The sequence below is a fragment of the Lithobates pipiens genome, unplaced genomic scaffold (genome assembly GCF_037356315.1).
Source record: "Lithobates pipiens isolate NorthernLeopardFrog02 unplaced genomic scaffold, aLitPip1_a1.2 Scaffold_25, whole genome shotgun sequence".
Taxonomy (NCBI): domain Eukaryota; kingdom Metazoa; phylum Chordata; class Amphibia; order Anura; family Ranidae; genus Lithobates; species Lithobates pipiens.
Window position 1 is genome coordinate 17,367,775 of NW_027507787.1, and position 25,480 is coordinate 17,393,254.

The window sequence follows — 25,480 nt, forward strand, 5'->3', positions numbered from 1 at the left end:
ACTAAGGCCCCTCTTCCAGCTGAAGAAAAACAGCCCCAAAGCATGATGCTGCCACCACCATGCTTCACGGTGGGCATGGTGTTATTTTAGTGTTGTTTTTGCGCCAAACCTATCTTTTGGAATTATGGCCAAAAAGTTCAACCTTGGTTTCATCAGACCATAACACATTTTCCCACATGCTTTGGCATGCGTTTTTGCAAAATTTAGCCAGGCTTGGATGTTTTTCTTCGTAAGAAAAGGTTTCCGTCTTGCCACTCTACCCCATAGCCCAGACATATGAAGAATAACCGAGATTGTTGTCACATGTACCACACAGCCAGTACTTGCCAAATATTTCTGCAGCTCCTTTATTGTTGCTGTGGTCCTCTTGGCAGCCTCCCTGACCAGTTTTCATCTCCTCTTTTTCTCAATTTTAGAGGGACGTTGTCACTGTTTTCTCCACTTGATGATGACTGTCTTCACTGTGCTCCATGATATATTTAATGCCTTGGAAATGCTTTTATACCTTACTCCTGACTGATGACTTGATCCCTCTGATGCTTTGGAAGCTCTGTGGCCCATGGCTTTTGCTGTAGGATGCCATTAAGAAAATGTCAGGAAAGACCTCCTAGAACAACTGAACTTTATTTGGGATTATTCAGAGGTACTTTAAATGATGGCAGGTGTATACTAACTCCCATTTAACATTAGTTTGAATGTGATTGCTTTATTCTGAACACAGCTATAAGAGGTTGTTCACACTTATGCAACCACATTATTTTAGTTTTTACCCCCCCCCCCCCCAAAAAAAAAGATGTCAGTTTGTTTTTCAATTGAGTTGTACAGTTTATAGATCAATAGATCACATTAAAGGTGGAAAACGTTCTAAAATGATTTAGCTTCATCCCATTTATTTACATCACAAAAACCTGACATTTTAACATTTTAACAGGGGTGTGTAGACTTTTTATATCCACTGTATATCGAGAGGATGTGCATGAGTCACAGTATCAGGACATCTACAAGAAATGACAATGGTTAACCACTTGCTGACCAGCGCACACTGATATACGTCTTAACTTTGAGGACGGATATCGTTGTTATGGCAGCAGCTAGCTGCCATAACCCCGGTATCTTCGTATTTGGCGGGCGGTCAGCTACAAGATAAAAATGGTCTCTGCTACGGATTCGCCGTGAGATTACTTTGATCAGCGGCGGGAGAGGGGCCCCCCCACCGCACTCCGGTGCCCTCTGCCACTTACCGGAGCCGTCTGCAATGGCGGAGGTGATCCTGTCCTTTCACTGGCTGTGCATGGAGACGAGTGAGGGTAAGATGGCTCACACCCGTCTCCATGATATTGCAGGCCGGAAACAACGTCAAAAAACGTCACTTCCGCCCATAGCTCTTAAAGGGCCATTTTTTTTAAATTATTTATTTTAAATGACAATTTTTTTTTTATATTGCATTTTAGTGTAAATATGAGATCTGAGGTCTATGACCCCGATCTCATATTTAAGAGGTCCTGTCATGTTTTTTTTTTTTTCTATTACAAGGGATGGTTATGTTCCTTATAATAGAAATAAAAGTGTCATTTTTTTTTAAACAGTGTAAAAATAAAAGCTAAAATAAATAATAAAAAAAACATTTTTTTTTAAATGCGTCCCGATGAGCTCACGTGCAGAAGTGAACGCATATGTGAGTAGCGCCTGCATATGAAAACGGTGTTCAAACCACACATGTGAGGTATCTCCATGATTGGTAGAGTAAGAGCAATAATTCTAGCCCCAGACCACCTCTGTAACTCAAAACTTGCAACCTGTAACATTTTTTAAACGTCGCCTATGGAGATTTTTAACATTATTTTTCACAATATAAAAAAAAAAAAAAAAAAAAATAGGCTAACTTTACTGCTGTCTTATTTTTTTAATTAAAAAAAGTGTATTTTTTCCCCGAAAAAGTGCGCTTGTAAGACTGCTGTGCAAATATGGTGTGACAAAGTATTGCAATGACCGCCATTTTATTCTCTAGGGTGTTAGAAAAAAAAATGTATAATGTTTGGGGGTTCTAAGTAATTTCCTAGCAAAACAAACTGTATTTAGCTTGTAAACAAATCTCAGAAATAGGCTCTGTCCTTAAGTGGTTAATAAAAGGAAAATAATAATTAGTCTAGCTTGCGCAAACTCAAGCCTTTGGACGCAGTCCGCAAATGGAGTGATCAAGATTCAGCAAGGCATGGGGATGACACTTTAAGTAGAGCATTCGGTAGTGTGTAGACATTGTACTACTATATTCTACATTAGACACAAGCTCAGTTTAATCTCAGAGGCTGGTGTTATTGACCGCATATTTCCCAAGTACAAACGTCTCATTACAGGAGGCCTTATTGTTTAGTGCAAGGTTCAGTGAATTCCTCCGACTGAATGCGAAAGCCTTGAGTGCTAAGCAAACCACTACCTCCTTGGGTATTATTCTCTTTTATGATTGTGCAATAAAGTGCGCCTTGTGCAATATACATTTCCAGCATTCTTTATACTTATCAGAACTGGTTTCTGCGAATGTCTGTGTATATGTGTTTAGGTTACTGATGCATGTCTTGTTTCCTCCCCACCCTGTTTTTTTTTTTTTTTTACATTTTGAATAGAAATGTTGCCATTGAAGTTTTGTTGAACTTTTTTTAGTTTTTGATAGAGTGAAGAGGAATTAGAACACCTGCCAAGTTTTTACTGCTTGCTATGCCCCCATTGAAGTGAAATTAAACTCTGTGTATGTGTGTGTGTGTAAATTTGTTAGCCCAAAAAAAAAAAATCCTGTTCCCTTGAAGCATGTTGTACAGCATAGTGCTTGTGCTGTGTCATTTGGACCCCTTTATCACCTATAATACCTGGCTGATCCTGCCCGGCTTTACCCTCCCCCCTGTTAACTGACCATGGTGTGTCATGGCTGCAGAGCCCTGACACTGTGGTCAGTTTACGTTCTCCCATCCGCATCCCTGCTCTGTCTCCTCCTTTTTTTTTTTTTCTTTTTTTTTTCCCCGCCTGTCTCCCCCCCCCCCCCCCCCCCCCCCGGCCTGTCGGCTCCCTGTCTCCGTGCCACTCTGCATAGAATGCATTAAGGTGAAAAATTCTTGAGGGTTTAGAACCACTGTATTATTGCTTTAGGGAGACATGCCCCCCTTTATTTGCCAGGCTTAATGTTCATCAGTGAAAGAAAATTCCAAATTTTGGGTTGTCACCAGACCATGCACATTCAGCTCCTTTTTACATGCCACAGAAGACTGCAGCCAGGTAGGTGTATGTGATTGGATGTCTCTTCTGCAATAAGCAGCCTGCTCCTTGCAAGGTTTTTATGTTACCTTTAGCCCTGCTTTAAAGAGGGTTTTACTTGCTCTTTTGTTCCCTGCAAAGTAAAAGCATAATGGGCTAGTATGCATCTGCAAACGAAGCCCACCATGTCCTAGAGTTCCCTGCTGGTGGCCACGTCCATCTTCACCTCTTGCTTCCGGGGCCGTGGACTCCGGTTCTGTGACTGCCCAGAGTTGGGTGACATCACTCCTGGGCATGCCCTTGAGAGCCGATGGGCACGGGTCCTTTGGAAAGGGCGCGATCGTGCCCTTTCTTCAGTGCACATGCGCCGATGACGTCGCAAGCGTATATATGGTAAATATCTTCTAAACTGTGTAGGTTTAGGAAATATTACCAGTACCTACAGGTAGCCTTATTATAGTTTTATCTGTAGGTAAAAGTGGTGTGTAAGGGTTTACAACCACTTTACGTTTCTTATTCGCCCCCTAACTAATAGGAAAGACCTTTTGAACCTGTCTCCCAATTTTCATATAGTTAAAGTGGTTGTAAAGGCTGAAGGTTTTTTATGTTCATGCATTAAGGTAAAAAAAAACCTTCTGTGTGCTGCTCCCCCCACAGCCCTCTCTCAACTCGATCCAGCGATGTGTACTTGAGCATTGGTTGTCCCAGGTATCTCTCTCCTCATTGGCTGAGACACAGCAGTGGGTGCCATTGGCTCCCACTGTTGTCAATCACAGCCAGTGAGCAAAAGAGGGGTGGGGGGGGGTTGTTTGCGCTGTGACCCTGTTTCTTATGCTTGCATAGAGCGGGGCTTGGGAGCTTGCTATTGGGGGGCACTGGTTGAGAGGGAGGAGCCAGTGGCACCTGCAGGAGACCTGAGGAGGAGCATCAGGTCTGCTCTGTACAAGACCAGTGTAGGTAAGTATAATATGTTTAAAAATAAATAAAAAAATAAAAAAATGAACCTTTTCATGTCACTTTAATTGGAAAGTGAAATAAGGATTGTTCTGATGTATAATGTGGTGTGGTCATCCCACAACAGGAAGATGTGTATTTAGTTCAGTGGCATAATGTTGCTCTTCCACTTTGTTGACAGTGCCGTGCCTCAGTATTTATAAATGTAGTTGAATACAAAGGATAATTCCCAGACAATAATTCCCAGACAAGAGACGTTTCTTTTAGCCTTGCATGTGGTTCTTTGTAGGGAAAACTGTAACGTAACCGGCAATTGTTCGCTGTTGGTCCTGATAGCGATGTGTACACATTATTTGTGTCTGAAGGAACTCTTATTTGTTGCAACCAAAACAAAAGCTGCTTTTGCAGTCTGTACTGGTATATTGTTCCCACGCTGCATGTAGCTTTATTATCTACATCCTGTTAGTCTTTATTAAAGGGGTCGGGGGTTTACGCTCAGGATATCTACATAGAATAGGGACAGCGATTGGGGAGCGACAACTATTATATTTTTATGATGAAATACTAGGCTGATTGCTGTGGACTTATCAAGTCTGCTTAATAGTAACATAGTAACTCAGTTTCTCTAAACTGGTTAAAAATTGAAAATTCAAACAGTCAAAGTTTCAGTAATGCAACAGTAATATCTATCGCCAGCCGCTGTCCTCTTTTTTTTTTTTTTTTTTTTTTTTTTTTTTTTTTTCCTAGCTACTTCCAGACTCGAAACTTTTGGCTTCTTGATTGGCTGGTGGGAGAATGACGTCATCCTGCACATGGAGAGTTATTCATTCCAGCATAGCATGTGATGGGACCACACGCTGAGCTGTTTGTTATTGTATATGAGATATAGCATGCCTCTTCTGCAATAAAGAGCTGCCTGCAGCTTTTCACTAGTTTGTGGTTCTAAGACATTTTGTTTACTTTAACGTATTCTATGCAGTAAGGTAAAAGGTAAAAAATGCACCATTACTTGTTTCCACCCCCCCCCCCCCCCTCCATCCTTAAACACTTACCTGGCTTCTCCACTGATCCATTGCTGTCCTGTCTACAGTGAAGCAGCTCCACATCTTGGTCCTACAGGAGTGTCTGTGAGCAGCAGGATCCATTGACTCCTCTTGCTGTTGGCAGTCAAATCCTGTAAAGAGGAAGCTGTTTATGTGGGGCCGAGCCTCTCTGTATGCATCTATGGATGCACACTGCCTGGCTCAGGAGTTTGCCAGCATGTGCCCAAGGTCACATTAAAAACACAGTGCAGAAAACCTATGATCGTTTACTGCACCTCTTTCAAATTGCAGCGCCATTGCCATCTGCAGTGGGTTTCCGTGCGATGTTAAAGCAGAGTTCCACCCAAAAATGGAACTTCCACTTTAAGTGATGGTGACCCCTTGACATGCCACATTTGGCATGTCATTTTTTTAGGGGGTGGGGGGATACCTTCTTTTTAGGGTCATCCAGCTCCCACTACCAAACAGGAAGGAAGTCCCCCTCTCTCCTCATAGGTCCTAGAAGATTGCCCGGCCAATCGCAGCACAGCTCGCGCATGCGCTGTGCATGCTCGGCTGTGTTTTCACAGCCGGGTGCCCGCAGTCAGGATGCTGGAGGGGGAAAGGAGCAAGGCTTCTTTCACCCACATCGCTGGACCATGAGACAGGTGAGTGTACGACACTTTTTGTAGCTGCTGACTTTTATATGGTTAGAGCTCCACTTTAACAACAACAAAAATGCATGTCAAAAACGCCCGTGTTTGCCTGCACCAGATTGCATGATTCGAAACGACCATGTGATCCCGTTGCAGTGCGTTTGTGAAATTGGTGCATGCACTACTTTGGTGCGATGCAGTGTGATTTAAACCCATTTAAAATAATTGGGCTCAAATCACAACGCTTGCATGTGAATTGCACAGGAAATTGAGTGTGATTCATGGTGTGAACTTGGGTTTAGTGCACGGCTTGCTGAGGCGGCACTCACAAGAAAGGAGGAGCAGACGGCATTGGTGGGGAACTCCAGAAAAGCAGGTAAGGGACTGCTCTGTGCAATATTTTTGGAAAACAAGAAAATCATTTAGTGTCACTTTAAAAACAATTGGCCCCACTTCCGGAGTACCCTGGGAACCCAAAGCACTTTGATATAGAAATAGCCTCCATCCCTCCTCATTATTGGTCAAAGGGCAATATCAGTCAGTGTGCCGTGTTTGCTTTTCGGCAGTATGGTAACTTTCAGACGGTCTGGCAGGTTTACTTTTTGTAGTGCTTTGCAGCGAGTTCTCGTAGGTATTGCTGGGATGTTTCATTTTCTGTTGCCTGTGTTTTCATGTGCTAATGACCCGAGATCCGGTATTGCGGGTTATGTAGGACCACCTTTCTTTCTGGTTCTTCTAGTCAGAGGCTAAAGGCTAATGCTCTGCATTCCTCCCTTGTAATATGAACCTTGGTGTGTAGGAAGCGTGTTGCTTGCCATGTGCTTGAGAATAATAATACTAGCAGATGTTTTAAAGGCACTTTTCCTCTGGCTTTCCGCCTCAATTCTTGTTCTCAACTTTCAAGGGCTTTGATTTCTAAATCTGGTGAGTACAGAGAACTGGAGTTGTACTTTGTATAGTAAATTGCTATATTTTGCCTTGGCTACCTTTTTTTATTTCCTGCCGATCGAAATCCTTCCCATGACTCAGACGTCGGTGACTTACCTAGAAGAAAGGTTTGAGTTTCATGGCATGTTTTCAGTGTGCTTCATCAGTTTTGGTAATTAATTTGCCTTCTTATTAAGTTCAATTAATTTTGGATTAGTGCTCAGTTTTCCCATGATTTTTGCCTAAGCTGTGCATTGCTTGAACTTTTCTTGGTAACATTCCAAATGTTGAGAGTCCATTGTAGTATACAGTAGATGGTCCCTGCTGACTTTTCCTTGTGGGTGCACGCTACACTGTCACACAACCATTCCTATCCAATAAAAATCTTTGTGCTGAGTCGGTACTTCAGGCTAGCTTTTACAATGGAATCATTTTTTTTTTTTTTTAGCCGATGAGCAAAGTGAGTAGATGACTAACTGGAGATCTAGTGTCTGTTAGGTATGAACCTTCGATTATTTTATAGACAAATACAGTGCATTCCAAGACCAAAAGACAATGCTCTGAGGCTGCTAAAACTCACTGCAGCTAAAAATACAACTTTTACTGGCAATCCACGTTTTTACGTTTTTAAAATGCCCCCGCCATGTTAGCGGATGTGTTCATGTATACATAGCTTCTTTTTTTTTTTTTCCTGCCTTTAAATGCCTATCACTTGCATGTTCCAACTAGGCGCATTTGAGCAGAAAAAAACGCACGTAAATGCGGGCGTTCATGCTTTCATGCATTATAGCCACTAACAGTAATCGCTATGTTCTCCCGGCCAGGGCGGCTCCCCCGCCAAGAGAACACGATGGTTCTGCAGGAGGGATTCCCCCATCAACACGTGCTTGCAGGAAAGAAAATTTCTCTATCTATGGCTGGATAACTTTTTCAACTTCATTGTTTTCCCACTTTTTTTTTTTTCTCTTTGCCAGTTGAAGATGTGAAAGAGGGGTGAGGCATTGTGCAGCAAACCTATAAGATGCTTAAAGGCTTATTGTCTGTCAGTTTGGTTGAATGGCAGAACTAAATAGACAGTGGTTTGCATGTCTTGTCATGTACTGAGATGACTAATGTTTATAAATGTATTAACTCCACACATGGGAAACTTTATTGATGTTGAAACCTCTTTTGGTTCCTTTTGAAAATCTTAGTTTTCTTCGCTGTTTAAGCGGCGCTTTTGCGACACTTTTTTTGCCCGCTAATGGGGCGCTTTTAACCCCAGAGAAGGGGTTAAAATCTCCCATGTTGCGCCACTTTTAAAACGCTTTTCAAGTGCTTCGGAAGCGCTACCCATTCATTGCAAAGATGTTGTTGCGGATATTTGGAAAAGTCCTACAAGCAGCATCTTTGCAATGAATGGGCAGCGCTTCCGAAGCGCCTGAAAAACACCACCCAGGTGGGAAAGCACCTATTGCAGAGAATGGGAGACAGTTTTCAGGCGCTATTTCTAACGCTAAAATTCCTGAAAACTGCCGCAATGTGAAAGGGGTCTAAAGCTGGCCGTACACCATACAATTTTCTTATTCATTTTCCTTTGACAGGCCCTTGTACAACTGTGTGGTACAAGGGCCTGTCTGCACACAAATTGAAAGTATTTAGATTGGACCTCATATTTTATGGTTTTGGAAAATCTATAGAAGAAAATTGTATAATGTATGGCCAGCATTAGAGGCAGGAAAAAATAAACCTGGTTTGCGTTTCTGATTGGAGCTCACTGGCAGAAAAAACATACAACTCTCCTAAACTCGTCTAAACTTTGTACAAAAAAACATTCTATCCAAAAAAACATTCTATCCAAAAAAACATTCTATCCAAAAAAACATTCTATAAGAGTGCCAAGTGAACTGGAGGTTTTTTTAAGCCCAGTGTGTATGGAGTGTAAAGGCCTAGAGAAAGCTGTTCGAAGCTTGCTGACAGTTTTCTTTAGCCCTGGTTCATGTTGCAGCGATTTGACATGTCAAATTGCAGCCCAAATCGGTGGCTATTGCCGGAAATGGCACCGCCCAAATCTGTGCGACGCTGCATTTGCGGCGTCACACTGATTCCCAAAAGTAGTTTTGACTACTTTTGGCCATTTCGAGGTGCGATTTTGCAGAAGCCCACACAGACGTCTCTGAAATCGCCCCCGAAGTCGGGACTGACATGCGGGAATGAAATGGTGTGAGTTCTACTGAACTTGCACGATTTAATTCCCGCTGTCAGTGTGAACCTAGGCTAAAGCGTGATGTTCACATTGTTACACAAGCTGAAGCCCATATGAAACAGGCCTTTCAACATTGCAACTGCACTAAAAAAACAGCAGTAGTAGCAATCTGTTATTACACCTTTGGAACAGAGGGCTCCCTATGGAGCGATGCGCACAATTAGCAAGTAGTGGTGATTAATTGTTAACGATTGCACAATGCTCTGAATGTGTGTGATTAATCGCTACTACATGCTGCTTGTGTGCCTCACTCCATAGAGAGCCATTTGTTCCAAGTGTGTAGCACTACTGCTAATGATTAGTCTCTTGCTAATAAAAATCATTCAGTGTGCCCCAACCTTAGTTGTATTTTAATTACCAATTTTACAGGCCTGTGGAGTTCTGTATTGATGAGTGTATCACATCCCCCTCCAGTGCATGGTCTGAACTGGAGCTGCACCATTCTGGATAAGATGAGTCACGTTTTTTGCTTAGAATGAAGATCACGATTCTCCGTGTAACATCATCTTTCTCATACAAAAAACAATTGAGCTATCTTTACTGTTTTTATTTTTTTATTTTATTTTATTAATTGAAGCAGATTTTATTCGCCACAAAATTGCTTTAAAAGACCGCTGTGCAAATACAGTATGACATAAAATATTGCAACGATCACCATTTTATTCTCTAGGGTCTAATATATATATATATATATATATATATATATATATATATATATATATTATTATTATTATTATTATTATTATTATTATTATTATTATTATTATAATACAGGATTTATATAGCGCCGACAGTTTACGCAGCGCTTTACAACATTAGGGCAGACAGTACAATTACAATACAATTCAATACAGGAGCGAATCAGAGGGCGCTGCTCTTTAGAGCTTACAATCTAGGAGATATATAGTAGTTTGGGGGTTCTAAGTATGGTAATTTTCCCAGCAAAAAAATACTTGTATTAACTTTTAGGCTGCTTTCACACTGGGGCGGTATTCAGGCGTTGCAGCGCTAAAAATAGCGCCTGTGTAGTGCCTGAAAAAAACGGCCCCTTTCACTCCAGTGTGAAAGCCGGAGGGCTTTCACACTGGAGCGGTGCGCTGGCAGGACAGTGAAAAAAGTCCTGCTAGCCGCATCTTTGGAGCGGTGAAGGAGCGGTGTATTCACCGCTCCTAAACCGCTCCTACCCATTGAAATCAATGGGACAGCGCGGCAATACCGCCGGCATAGCGCCGCTGCAGCGGCGCTATGCGGGCGGTTTTAACCCTTTTTCGGCCGCTAGCGGGGGTTAAAACCACCCCGCTAGCGCCCGCAGACCACCGCTAAAACTACGGTAAAGCGCCGCTAAAAATAGCGGCACTTTACTGCCGACGGCCGCACCGCCCCAGTGTGAAAGGGGCCTTACACAACAAGTGTCAGAAAAAGGCTTAGTCTTTAAAGTGGTTTTAAACCCCACTTTGTAATTTTTACCTACAGGTAAGCCTATAATAAGGCTTGCCTGTAGTTAAAATGAATATCTCTTAAATGTGCATCGTTTCCAAGATGTTCACCCTGCATGCAGCCTCCGACGTCAGCAACGCATGCTCTCTGCAGGTCCGGCGTGTCGCAACCTCAACACTTCTTGCCAGAACTGAGGGCTCCCGCACACATGCGCACGGGAGTGACGTCATTGTGGCTCTGGCTACTCACAGCGCCGGAGCCCACCAACCCAGACATGACGCCGGGGAAACATGACAGCCCCCCTCAGTGGTGACCAGGTGCCACTGCAGGGGACTTCGTTCTAAAGTACATTTTTTTTCATAATGAGCTAGTATGCACTAGCACATTATGCCTTTGTCTAACAGGTTTTTTGTTTTTTGTTTTTTTCCGCACAGTTTACAACCACTTTAACTGGTTAAACTGACCTCATTTGCAAACCGAGTGAGCAAAGACTGGTTCTTTTTACATGAATCGTGGAAATTCCAGATTAAAATTGTGTGTGTGTGTGGGGGGGAGGTTGAATCGAGATCATGATTTTTTTAATGATTAATCATGTAGCTCTTGTCTGAGCTTTAGTTCAATGCAGAGTCCTCCAACAGACGAGCCGACTATTAAAGTGAATGGAGTTCAGGCATTGCTCTGTGCTTGGGTTGTTCTGATCTGTACCATTACACTACTTGCAGGTTTACATTAAAATAAAAACAGAAGAAAGCAGAGTTGAAGAGCGTAGGAAAACTGACCCCTGATCATTATATTATCTGTATACAGTGAGCATGGCCAAAATTCAGCAGAGGGGTGTCTGTAGAAGAACACTATGTTCTAATAAATAATCTTCCCTGGATATGAAAGACCTTTTTCGGTCATGGCGACTTCTGTAAATAATTTTATGGCAGGGAGCTGCTGTATATTTTAGAAGAGATTACAAGTACTGTAAGTGCTTACATGTAGGCCAAAGCTGTGTATTTTTGTTTGTTACTTACAGTGCTTATCCTATGATTGTTTACCGATTGGGAACTTTCAGTTAAATGCTGGCAATAAATGTTTTCTCTCCTAATTGTTTCTGGGAAATGCAATAGAAAATGAGCAAAGACTCGCTGCGCCAGCCATGCTTTTAAGTCATTAGATTTAATGCACTTGCCCTGTATAGTTAGAAAAATATGTTTTCAATTTATGAGAATAAAAGACGAGTTTGCACTGTTAGTATCGTTTGAATTTGTTGATGTGATTATCTGGTGAATAGATTGATATTATTCCTTTTGCCTTAAAATTGCTAGCCGGCTCTTATCATGATTTCACCACTGCTGATTATTACTTTTCTAAAAGCACCGACTGCACATTTTTTTTTTTTGCTTTTAATGTTTTTGATGCACACGGTTACGGTGTGCTGAGGTGGTTTTCAGATGCTTTAGCGCTAGAAATGGCCTCTGAAAAGTGCCTAAAAAACCGCCTCCCATTCATTGCAGTGAGTCTTTTCACACTGGGGCGGTGCGCTTGTGGGACGTTACCAAAAGTCCTGCAAGCAGCATCTTTGGGGCAGGTTGGGGGGCGCTGTATTTATCGCTCCCAAAACGCCCTGCCCATTGCACAACGAATGGGCAGCACGTCCAAAGTGCCTTAAAAGTGCCACAAAACTGGAGTTTAACTTTTTTTTTTTGGGGGGGGGTAAAAACCCGCTTCGCTAGCGGCCGAAAGCTGCCGCTAAAACAGCTTTAGCGCTAATGACACAGGCACTCAGTGTGAAAGGGGTCTTGGTGTGACCTGTGCATAGAAATGCAGATCACTAAATATATGGCAGGCCCTCCAGGAGCCCTAAAGAGCACTGTTGTACTTCTCGTGCACCCCACGTTGGAATTGTGGTTTGAGTAATGGGAATGGGCAGGGTATTACTTTCTGACCAGAACCTGGAACTGCAGAATAGGGTTCATTGGGCACTAATTTACACATATAAAGGTGTGCAGACAAATAAGTCACCGTCATTCCATCCAGATTTTCAGTTCATAAAATGTTTGTAGGAGCCAGGTTGACATTCAGCTTGGTCCACACAATTCATTTCACCAGATCCATACAATTTGACCATTCTAAAGTGTTTTTTTAAACGGCTGTATTTGTATGTACTTTTCACGCCGATACTGCAATTTGGGCTGCCTAGGAGGGAACGGGCGGGACGAGCACCTTCAAATTACATACAGCAAGAGTCTCCTGTTTACTCAAGGCCTCCTTAACAGGAAGTCCTCTCTCCTGGGCCGGCATTGGACCAGCCTTCCGTCTATCATACAAACCGATCCAGGAGGCGGGACTTTGTATCAAAGAGTAAACAGGAGATTCTCACTGTATGTAACCTGACGGCGCTCGTCCCACCCCCCTCCCTGTCCTCGACGAGGCAGCAGTAATCTGCGGTGAGGCTGCAGATGGGCATTGATTAGCCTGAATTCATGGCAATGGTGAGGCTGCATATGGGCATTGATGGGCAATTGTGAGGCTGCAGCTTGACATTGATCAAGCTGCGATGATGGGTAATTGTGTGGCTACATTGGTGGGCACTGACCCTTATTTTGCTTCAAAGTTTTTTATTTAAAATCTGAGTTTTTTTTTCCTGAAACGCCCCTTTTCCAAAATGAAAGTGCGTGTTATATGCTGATAAATACGGTAATAGCTGTAGTGGAATGGCAGTGATTTCAGATGTAAACTGTCAGAAATGCAACATTCCATGTTTTAGATGCATCCTTCCTGAGGTGGCTCCCAGTAGAAGTGGACTGATTGTGGTGAACTAGGCTGTTGTGACAACATTGTATGAATTTGATGCAGGCGGTCTTCACTTGAGAGCGGCGCGGTGTGCAGTGTGGAATCCGCCTTTGTTAATGGTTAATGTTCTGTGACATATTTTACACCAATAAATGAGTGTCAGCACATTAGTGATCCAAGCGTCACTCATTTGTTTAGAGCGACTACCCAGCTTGTTAGCGCTTCTATTTTGTTTCAGTGTAATGAGCTAATTGATACAGGATGCTGTCGCTGATTTGAATAGAGCAGATAAACTCATCCCAAAGTGCTGGCAGCGAGAGCAGACAGAAGACTCTCACTAATGGAGCCAGGCAGCCATGCCTGCAGATGTCATTGTATCTACCAGGAGAACTCTTATAGGAGACCTATGGAGGACCAGGTAAAGCAGAACTCCGGTCGTTGACCAAGTAAGATGCATTGTGCCGTGATTTTATTTTCTTCAGCTGCAAAATGCTTTTATAGGAATTGGGCTGAGCTGCATTGTGTGTTTATGGATGGATTTTATTGAAGAACTATTGGAAACCAATCTGAGCGTCTTCTTATTTCTTGTAGGTTAAGTTCTAAAAAAAAAACTCTGGTAAACAACTGATATTACATGCAGGCCTTGTTAAACCTAACCCAGAACTAGGAGCCAGCCCTACGCATCCTGTACTGTATATGACTACATATAGGTATCTAATACTGTAGATATAGCGGTGGTTAGCACTTTCACCTAGCAGCAAAAGGCTCGCTGGTTCGAATCCCAACCAGGACATTACCTGTCTGGAGTTTCCTCCCACACTCAAAAGACATGCTGGTAGGTTGGGATGGGATCCTCTCTAAATTGGCCCTTGTATGTGTATGTATGAATGTGAGCTGGGAACATTAGATTGTAAGCTCCTTGAGGGCAGAGAATGATATGAATGTACAATGTATATGTATAAATTGACGGCACTTTCATAGGACACATGAGGCACATCAAGGGGGGTTTTGCCTTTAGTTTTAAAAGCAAACCCCCCCCCCTCCTTTTTTTTCTTTTTGATAGAATTGAGCAGGATTGGAACCTCTGTCAGGTTCTTATTGCAATCTACCCGAGAGTGAAAGTGAAAGTAAATCCCAAATTGTAAGTAGGCCAGGACGGAGTATACTGAACCGTGCCCGAGTACAAATAAATATCGCTCAAACCTAAATATGGGGGGGTAAATGTGCTAGGGCACGGTACTTGCACCCTAAGATTTGTGCCATGGCTTCCATTTACTTCACCCAGTAGAAGTGTGACCACATTTCCCCAACAGATGCAGGGCTCAATTCACAAAGAATTATTTTACTCTTAAAATCCAAGATAAAATAATGTTGTTTTTTAATTAAATTCGCAGAAAAGCTACTAAAATAAAGCGGGAATTATTTCATCAAAATGTGAGTTATTTTACTCATGGAACCATGAGGTATTTTATCTCCTGACATGATATCCAGTGGAGAAGGATTAGAACCCCTTCAGGTTTTATTGCTAATAAAGAGATAAAATGATTTAAACTGTAAAAATATGCCAACTAAGCCAGTGTCGTCCCTGTAGTATATGTATTAATACAAAAGAAAGAAAGATGACTAGACTACCAGTCAAATGGAAGCTGGTTTATCAAAAACAACCAAGTTAAAGTAAATAAATACAAAATATCTTTATAAATGTCAAATATTGAATGAAAATAGTTTTAAAAATCACTTGTATACATTAATACCTTTCTTTCACCAATACAAGACTGCTTTGATATTGGGGAGATTTACCTTCTGTCCCATAGCCAAAACCGCAAGTGAGATGACATTCCTACAAATAAAAAAAATTCCCTTATGGACCCCCAGGACACAAGAACCAGTGCCCCATTGGAAGATTTCTCCTCTATTACTTTTCTGGGGCAACCCAAAATTTGGAATTTTCTTTCACTTGCAGTGATGATGGAAAATGGGACAAATAGAAAGGGCGAGCACAGACCGCAATAAAAACAGGGCATCTAATCCATCTCCACTCTATCCAAAACTAAAAAGAAAACATTTTTTTTTGTCTTTAGTTATACTTTAAGTAAATCTGCCCCAATGATTGTGTTTTTCCATATTTAGGTTTCTATGCATTACTGTTGAGAAACTGATCCAGAAAGGTAGAAACTATTCAAAATTGTCTTCTATTTCTACATTCTTTAACCACTTGCAGACCGGACCATTTTGCTGGTCAAAGACCAGACCACTTTTTGCGATTCGGCACTGCGTCGCTTTAACTGACAATTGCGCGGTCGTGCGACGTGGCTCCCAAACAAAATTGACGTCCTTTTTTTCCCACAAATAGAGCTTTCTTTTGGTGGTATTTGATCACCCCTGTGGTTTTTATTTTTTGCGCTATAAACAAAAATAGAGCGACAATTTTGAAAAAAAACGCATTATTTTTTACTTTTTTTGTTATAATAAATATCCCCCTAAAATATATAAAAAATATTTTTTTCCCTCAGTTTAGGCCGATACGTATTCTTCTACATATTTTTGGTAAAAAAAATCGCAATAAGCGATTATTGATTGGTTTGCGCAAAAGTTATAGCATTTACAAAATAGGGATAGTTTTATAGCATTTTTATTAATAATTTGTTGTTATTTTTTTTTTACTAGTAATGGCGGCGATTTTTATTGTGACTGCAACATTGTGGGGGACCCATCGGACATTTTTGACACATTTTTGGGACCATTGTCATGTATACAGTAATCACTGCTATATAAATGCAGTGATTCCTGTGTAAATGACACTGGCAGTGAAGGGGTTAACCAGTGGGTGGCAGTGTAGGGGTTAAGTGTTCTTAGGGGTGTATTACTAACTGTGGGGGGGTTGGGCTTTCATTTAGTGAACACTGACCTCTGCTTCAATCACATGGAGCAGAGATCAGCGTCACTAGTTGCTAGGCAGAATGGAGAAATGCTGTTTACACGGCATTTCCTCTATTCAGCCGTCCCGTGAGACGATCGCGGGTATGCCCGCGGCGATAGAGTCCGCAGGTCCCGCGACCGGACTCACGGGGGTCCTGACCAGCGCGGGAGCGCGCCGGCGCGCTCCCGATGGCAGGGCGGCATTGAAGATTGGACATACCTGTATGCCAATATGCCTGCCCGTGCCATTCTGTCGACGTACATCGGCGTGCGCTGGTCGGGAACCGGTTAAAGTATAAGTTCACCTTTACAGAAAAATCTGTAAGGTGAATTTACACAGGACCCTCACCTTGACCCCCCCCCCCCCCCCAAAGTCTCGCTGACCTGCATGGCAGTGATCTCCTGTTCTGAGCCCCCTGGTATAGCCCCCTCACGCCTCCGGTGCTTAGAAATCCTCTCAGCTTTCTCTCCTCCTCTTCCCCACTGAGAGGATAGACTACGCGGGTTCTGATTATTCAGCGCCGCCCATGTGATTGAGCCAACCAATTAGAATGCTCCTAAATGTCTCTCCTGACTGGGTAGATTTAGGAGATTAACCTCTGGGATTTCTAAGCCCTGTAGCCGTTGAGGCGGCTATACCGGGGCTCAGAACGGGTGATCGCCTCCATGCAGGTCAGGGGGACTGGAGGGGTGAGGGGGTCCTGTGCAAGTGCACCTTACAGATATTTCTGTAAAGGTGGACTTACCCTTTAAATACCTCATGCCTGGACCACTACATATTTAACTCATGTATTTATTTTCTTAGTGAATTGACTTTAACACTGTTTTATTACTTGTTTACCTCCATGTTTTTGGTTTGTGAGGTAAATCACTCATGAGGTGATAATGAATTGACACTTTCAGCATCTCATGTGATAATTGGAGAAAGTGCGTCTTGTGATTCGATGAGATATTATTTAGTGAATTTAGCCCACAGTCTTTGGTCGCTGTTTCCGAAGTCTGGAACATCTGTGAGTGATAACGGAAAACGTCAGAGGCTCTTTAGTTGGGTGCAGCATTCACCAGTCATTTTCACATCAACCATCTTTCTTTACCATTTTTCCCATCTACCAGAAATATTTTTTGCCTGGGGGGGAAACGCACATTCTTCCAAATCAGGTAAAACCAAAGTGATGCATTGAAGGACACTAAATGCGCGTGGTATATATTGTGTGTAAGAGATCGATTACCTTAGATTCTCTTTGTGAAAAGGCAGAAAGATGTTTTTGTTTTTTTTCAATACTATTTGTATTCAACTGATCTTTTGAACAAGTAAAACGTTCTTAGAAGGAAGACTTTTTTGGAGTTGAAATCAAACACTTGTTCAGCAAGCTCTTAGATGTCTATGGATGAGCTATGTTGCATTGGGGAAAGTGGTGTGTGTGTGTGTGTGTGTGTGTGTGTGTGTGTGTGTGTTAGCTCCTCCACTGATCTACCATCTAGTGGGTTGACAAGGAGTGTCTATGGTTTTCTTTAAACCAGCCGGCATTTCAGTCCTCCTTACAAATGCAAAAAGATGAAAGTTCACTGATGTGAACCTGCATGTTCGTACTCCTGTTTATGTTCTAACTTTTGTTCACTGGCTGGGTCATATTTGCATAGTAGGCAGCATAAGGGTAAGTGCTCAATGTTGTACCTAAATTAACATCCAGAGGACAGGAATACTGGAAGCCATGCTTGGTTTCCTCTACAGACGTAGACCAGCCCCTCCTATGCGGTCACTGCTCCTAGAGAGGCTTGGGTGAGAGCAGCGGGAGCCATTGGCTCCCGCTGCTGTCATTCAAAACTTGTCAGCAGAGAGTGGGGGCAGGGCTGAGCTGGGCTGTGTGTCTGAATAGATGCAAACAGCCTGGCTCAGGATCAAGCATCACAGAAGGTGACTTTCTATGGGGGCACTCTGAGGATCGGGGGTATGCTCTGCAAAACCATTACGTAGTACAGGGCATTGTGACGTGTTTATTTAAAAAAAAAAAAAAAAAAACCTTTTACAATCACATTAACAAGGTCATAAGTGAACATGTTTAGGCACTATGCAGACGCTTATGATGCCAGCATACCTCAAGGAGACGGTAATGATTGGCCAAGAAAAAAACAACAACCTGGCTGTCTTGATTCTTCCCTCATTCATTGGATGTCTGTAAAGGTCACATGATTTGTTTTCCGATCCTTTTGTATGACGCAGTTATGTAATTATGGACGCAATTACCTTGATGATAACATGACACATTGGGGGCAGGTTACTTCAAAAATGGCTACCCGAATGAATGACCTGCTGACACCTGTCCACTAAGAAGCCTTTTGAGAACAAAAGGGAATAAATTGTTTATAGTGACTGTTCTGGAAATCTTATAGATAGGCAATTCCTATCCTCATATTGATTTAGTGGTTCCAAATTATTAAAGGAGAAGTCCAGCCTGATCTTTTTAGGCTGGGCTTCTCCTATGGGTCACAGGAATGTAATTCGTTTTGCACTCCTGTGACTCTTTTTCAGCGGAGAGCGGTCTGAAGTCCTCTGTCCGCTGACATCGCTGCTATCAGTTGAGGCAGCGTGTCACCCTGCCTTCCCAAGTCTGGATCCACCAGCTGCCTTTACTGATGGCAATCTCAGCGAGCCGCTGTGACAGCAGCTCCCCGCCCCTCCACAGCTCATCGCTCCAATGAGCATGGAGGATGAGAGCAGGAGAGATGCTGCCGGTCAATAAGTGAGAACCGAGCCTTCTGCGGTGTTGGATTCTCAGTGCAGAGACGCCGGGGGACAGATGCAGCATATCGGTCTGATGCTGCATCCACCTAGGTAAGTATAAAGATCAAAAAAAAAAACAAAAAAAAAAAAACATTCTTCTACTAACTTCTTCACTACTAACTACTTAAAAGAGGAGCTCCAGGCTCCCCCCAAAAAATGTAAAGTCAGAGAAGATACAAGATGTGTGTTAAAATGTATAAGTTCTCCACTTTTCTCAGTTTTTATTTTGTATCTTGGATGTTTGATTTATTTGAACCAGTACTAGACAGATTAACCACATGACAGCTACAGCGTGATCTGCCAGTTTTTGGAGGCTGTCTTATGACGTTCTCCCGTGATTGCGCCCGCTGCGGAGCGCACCTGGTGCTCTCTGTGATTGCCATGTCCTTTAGGACACACAGCTGATCACAGATTGGGGTAAAGATCCAATCACAGCGGCTCTTTACCACGTGATCAGCTGTGTCCAAAAACACGTGTGCCGACTATCGTCATTCCTTTCCGAATGCTGTCGCAGCATGAGGAGAGAGCCGGTAACCGGATAGTGTGAAAGGGGACTTCTACACTGATCATCAGTGCAGCCTCAACAGTGCCCATCAGTGCAGCCTCATCGGCGCACATCAGTGAAAAAGAAAAATTACCTGTTTGCAAAATTTTATAACAAACTAAGAAAAACATTTTTTTTCTATTTGTTTAGCAAAAAAACGAAAAACCCAGAGGTGATTAAATACCACCAAAAGAAAAGCTATATTTGTATGAAAAAAAAATTATAAAAAATGTACAGTGCTGCATGACAGTGCAATTGTCATTCAAAGTGTCACAGCTCTGAAAGCTGAAAAGTTGGCCTGGGCAGAAAGGGGGTAAAGTGCCTTGTAGGTTATTGGTTAATGTACGGTTTGGGATCCAGTCTGTGCACTCCAGTGCCCGACGAGCAGCAGAGTCAGGGATTCCATGGTTTACTCTGCTTTATAGAATTCATAAAAAGAAACCAGCCCCCCAACCCCCCCGGCATTTGTTAAGCTTAGTGATGTTACATACGGTTTTAAAAAAAAAAGCACACGAATGTAATGCATTAAAAAAACATGTCAGTTAAGGTGCATTAAATGCATGTAAGCTTGTGATAAATGTAACCCAAGTGCTGTGAAACCATCCTAATAATTCTCATATATTTCTATTAATTTTTTACTGAATCCCTACACACCTTTATACTTATGGCTGCTCAGCCCAGTGTGGCCGATAGAGATTACATTTACAGCTGCAATGAATAAAGACAACAATTTGACATAATAAGGGGATTTGTGGACTCCCTGCTCCTTTTACTGCTAATCATTTGAAGTGCTTCAGAGACCCATTTAAAAACTGGTCTTTTACTAATGAAAGCTGCAACACTTCCACACAGTGATTTATTGGCTTGAGTGGTAATTCCCCCTGGCTTTGTAGATACGTCGGAGATCTGAGTCAATTATTTAACCTGCAAAGTGTTGAAATAAAAATATGTGAATAATTCACTGAACGTTAATTGCAGAAAGCCTTCTTGCGTTCAATTTCTGGTAACCACAACTTAAGTTGCTAAACTAGGTGTGGCACCATAAAGTATGAAGATCTTGATGCTGGTAGTGTGTGTTCTTTTTTTCTTTTTTTTTTTTTCTTTTTTTTTTTTGAGACTATATAAAAAAAAAAAAACACCATTTAGTTGTTTCCTATAAAATGCACAGGGCTTCAAGGGGTAAAATGACCATATTTTTGAGGTTATTAACTCATTTTTAAAAACTGGTGGAAAGGAAAACAAACCATGAGATATGTTTGCTCATATTAACCAGTCATATTTCTTTAACTTTAACCACAAAATTAAAATGCAGGATTGGTCACTGTGGATGACCGCGCCATTTCAGCTCACATCTTCATGAAAAATATTTCAATTCTTGTCTGTATTGAATTCAGTCACCCAGTTCTGTTTAGGGGGATATATAAAAAAAAATTTCCACTGAACATAATTGAGACTGCTGTAATAAGCTTGACCAAGGTGAACTATTTAACATTTTCATGAAGAATTCAGGATCTATTAAGTATAGTACATGCAGGAAAAGGCAATTTGCAAATGCCAGGGGACACGATCTTCCATTACATCCACAGGCAAGGAACGAAAATAGGTAACTGATTAAATGTTCAGTATTGCCTTGACTTCTCCAGCCAGCCCTCAACAAGTGTTTTTATTTTATTTTTGCAGTATGCAATGAGTAATCAGATGTTGTTAAAAAGCTTACTTGGACCTTGAGGAAATTTAAAGGAAATAAACGGTCACATCTTAAATTTTTATTTATTTTATAACATCAATATTTTAATAGCAATACAGGCAATGTTTATATTTTACAATACAGTATAAAATGACATGACATTTCTTCTTTCATTCTGTGAGCGCTGCCTGTCTGCTGGTTATCACTTTCCACAACTCCCTGTATGCTTTGCAGCTTCTCCTCAACGGTTTACTTTTAAATTTCTAAGGACTACATATCCCATGGTACCTTGCTGCCTGCAGACTGTGATACCTGTACTAACTCTGCCTCCTGAAACTTCTCCTGTCAGCACTTCTATAGTTCAGAAGCATGACACAGCAGTTCATGTTCATAGTGAATATGCCAAAATTTCAACTTGCACCTGGATAAGGTCACTCCATTGCGACTGGATGACTACTATTGTTTACAGGTTGTAAATGCATTCCTCTTTCTTTTGGTTTTTAATTATTATTATATTACAGGATTTCTATAGCGCTAACAGTTTATGCAGCTCTTTACAACATGAGGGCAAGACGGTACAATACAATTTGTAATACAGTAGTAATCGGAGGGCCCTGCTCACTAGAGCTTACAATCTAAGGGGGATATGATGACTTTTACATATAATGTATTTTTGGGGATATTTTGGTTGCTTTTTATCATGGTTCTTTGTTTTAGGAATTGTCTTTTATTCTTGCAAATACCATTTTTCACTTTTGTAAATTCTCATGCTTTTTATTTTATTTCTCTTGCAGTGACCAAGTGATGTAACTTCTTTTATCTCCAAAAGAAAGGAGACATGTAATGTTATCGACATCCATTGGTTTCCTGTTTAATCTGAGCTGTACAGCCAAGCCTGTGACAGGATGAGAAGGTTACACAGAGGACTTGTTGGCTTCAAGAGCAATTGTCTCGAATAAGCTGACACACACACATAGTTGTGATTGGAAAATGAAGGAGGTAATCCACTGGTCACCCAAGGAGGTTGCTGACTGGTTAACCAACAGAGGTCTACCGGAATATTTGGAGACCTTTAAATCCCTTAATGGCCAAGGTTTGCTCAGGTTAAAAGAAGATGACTTTTACAAGCCACCGCTGTCCCTTGTCTCTTCTGATAATGGAAGGCAGCTGTTGGAGATGATAGAAACGCTGAAAATCGAACATCACATAGAGGAACACAAAAATGGGCACGCAAATGGACATATTTACACCAAAGCTGAGATCAATTCCAACGATCATGCTTTCACCAGCAAAGCCAAGAAGAATGGAATGCCAAATGGAATCCGCAAGGAAATGATACAAATTCCTATGCCAGATGTGGACCGTTCTCAGTCTTTTCCGGATGAATGGAGTAAAACCTTTGTAGCCTTCCTCTATGCACTTTGCTGTTTTATGTTCACCACAGTGATGATTTCCGTTGTCCATGAACGTGTGCCTTCCAAGACAGAGGAGGGTCCCCTTCCGGATGTATTTTTTGATCATTTTGACAGGGTTGCATGGGCTTTCTCAATTTGTGAGATTAATGGAATGATCTTAGTGGCACTCTGGATTCTCCAGTGGCTATTCCTAAAGTACAAGTGAGTAAGCTTTCTGTGAACTATTTTATGTTTGGCATGTGTTGATTTGACTGTAGTAAAAAGTATTATAGATTTCAGTATTCTTTACCAAGTTATGAAGCAGTTGTTCAGTGGGCCTTAAGAGATTGTTCACCAAGAGTACAAGGACTGCAATGGGGTTACTTACCCAACGCAGCTCTAACACAAGACACAGCAAAAAGCCCTATGGGGGCACCATTGTTGTGCAGTGGTGTGGATCAAAAAAAGTATGGCATGCAGTACCTTTTTCAGTGCAGTGGATTGCAGTGCAGACTATAGTTCTAACAAAGGAATAAGTAAACCGTGTGATCTTCCATGATCAGTGCATCAAACGTTGTTTCCTCCCAGCGCACACCAGCAGCCTTGTAATTTGTTCAGCTTGCTATTGTGAACGCACCCCTAAGCGTGATATAATACTGGATGTAGCATTGCAAACTTAGTACAGTAGTGGCGTTTATCAATTTGTTGCTATAGACCAGTGATGGTGAACCTTGGCACTCCAGATGTTTTGCAACTACATTTCCCATGATGCTCAACTACACTGCAGAGTGCAGGAGCATCATGGGAAATGTAGTTCCAAAACATCTGGGGTGCCAAGGTTCGCCATCACTGCTATAGACTAATGTTTTGAAAAATGGTAAATGGTAAATTATCGAAGTATAAGATAGCAGACGTTACTGTTCATATCTCTACATTAAGAGTTTTCCTCTGTCAATGTGTGAAAGTTAGAGGGTTGATCGACCTTTTTACAAAAAATGAAAAATTCCCCAGTGGGAACAAAAAGGTGGGGCGGGTGTAGGGTGTGCGTTCACCTTTTTGACAGCTTACATCAGAACAGGAAGATATCTTCTCTGCTTCAGGTCTGGTGACAGCCTTACATTTTTGGATTTATCCTCAATCAGTCCTGATTCCAACCCATCTTTTTTCCACCAAAAACAAAGGAAGGAAAACTTTTGGCTGTATTTCTACCTTGATTATGATTTAATATTGGTTATCAAAACTGGCAAAAAATGGCTCAGACTCTAATTTGTGTGAACTTTTCTTAAAGCCGGTCATATAAGGTTCCAATCTCAGCCAGCTCAGCAGGAACCAACCAAGCTTCGGACCTTGTATGGGCAGGATGAATGTACCCAAGTTAATCTATTGACTTGGGTACAACCAGCCCTACAGATTTTACATGCAAATATTGCTAGCGGATATGGTAGCTGCTAGCAATAATTACTGTGTTCTCCCCCTCCCAACTGGAACACAATGGCTCTGCAGGAAGGATTCTCCCATCAACAATAAAAATTGATGGGGGAATCGATCTATGTTCTTTCCTGCAACCTATGGCCGGCTTAGAAACTGCAGTGTACCAGGTTTATTTTAGTTTAGAAGAGAAACTGACTGATTGCCATACCAACATAAGTAATGTTGGTGCAGTACTCTCAACTGCTGTGCTATTATATTCTGACCCCTGCCACCACCACCAGAATACACTGATCAGCACTTACAGCCATTGGTTGCGAGTGCTGATTAGATGCTACTTTTGCAGTATGGTCCCCAACAATAACAGCTGGACATTAGTCTGGCTTCTGCTGGACAGACTGCTGTTAACGCTGTGCTCCAGCTTAAAAAAAAAAAAAAAAAAAAAAAATATATATATATATATATATATATATATATATATATATATATATATATATATATATATATATATATATATATATATATATATATATATATATATTAAAAGGCAGCAGCTACAAATACTGCAGCTTCTGACTTTCAATAAATGGACACACCTGTCCAGGGTGCCCGTGATGTCAGCAGCAGATGATGAGCTATTGCTAGTCTCGCGGCTGCCCCCGCCGCCATCTTCTGTCAGGGAATCAGGAAGTGAAGCATTGTGGCTTCACTGGCCGGTTCCCTACTGCGCATCTTCACTGGTCCCCGTTGTGTTCTGGGAACTGTTTGTCTCCCAGAACACAACGGGGGGTGGGCGGGCACCTGCGGATATTGTGCAGCTATATATGCCTGGAAGTGGGTGCAGATACCTGAGTATACAGGTATCTGCACCCCCCCCCCCCCCCCGAAAGGTGGCAATTGTTGTACCGGAGGGGGTGTGGAATCCGATGAGCGCAAGTTCCACTTTAGGGTGGAGCTCTGCTTTAACTGGCTGATTTTCACACAGTGTGTACCCCCCTGACACTCTAAGGAGGGGGGCAACATGCTCATTGTTTTATCATGTTAACACATTTCTTGTGTGGAGACTTTTTTTTATACTCTTGTGTTTGGAGCAGTGTTTTATACATACATGGGGGGCCCTTTTATGTTCCAGGACTACATTCTTTCAGACCCCTGCGAATGAGATGTTTGTGTGCTTTTGAGGTTCTCCGGCTCTGTAAGAGTACGCTGTTCATTTGTCTGTGGTACAGTCTAGTTCCAGCCTCGGTAGCTCATTGATCTCAGAAGGCTTGGGATGGAGCGGTGTTTCAAAAGAAAAATCCAAGCAGCTGTCTGATTCTGTAGCCTTAGAACTGCTCAAAGCTGCTATAAAATCAGCTGGCTTGTTGGGTCTGTCATGGAAGTGGTAAACCTTTTTAAAGTCCTCATTCAGAATATCATTCCTAGCCTAGTGCTGGCACTGACTTTAGCCAAGGGGGTTCC

The 25,480-nt window shown here is 42.0% G+C and overlaps 1 protein-coding gene across 4 annotated transcripts in view; it reads left to right on the plus strand.

Annotated features, from left to right (window-relative positions):
- Positions 1-25,480, plus strand: part of SGMS1 (sphingomyelin synthase 1) — a 442,300-nt gene that overhangs the window by 353,712 nt on the left and 63,108 nt on the right. For all 4 annotated transcript variants that reach the window (XM_077454148.1, XM_077454149.1, XM_077454151.1 and 1 more), the window contains one exon: positions 21,992-22,813. In XM_077454148.1, the coding sequence (XP_077310274.1) occupies positions 22,188-22,813 (626 nt within the window). In that variant the 5' untranslated portion in view covers positions 21,992-22,187. The remainder of the gene's footprint in view (positions 1-21,991; positions 22,814-25,480) is intronic.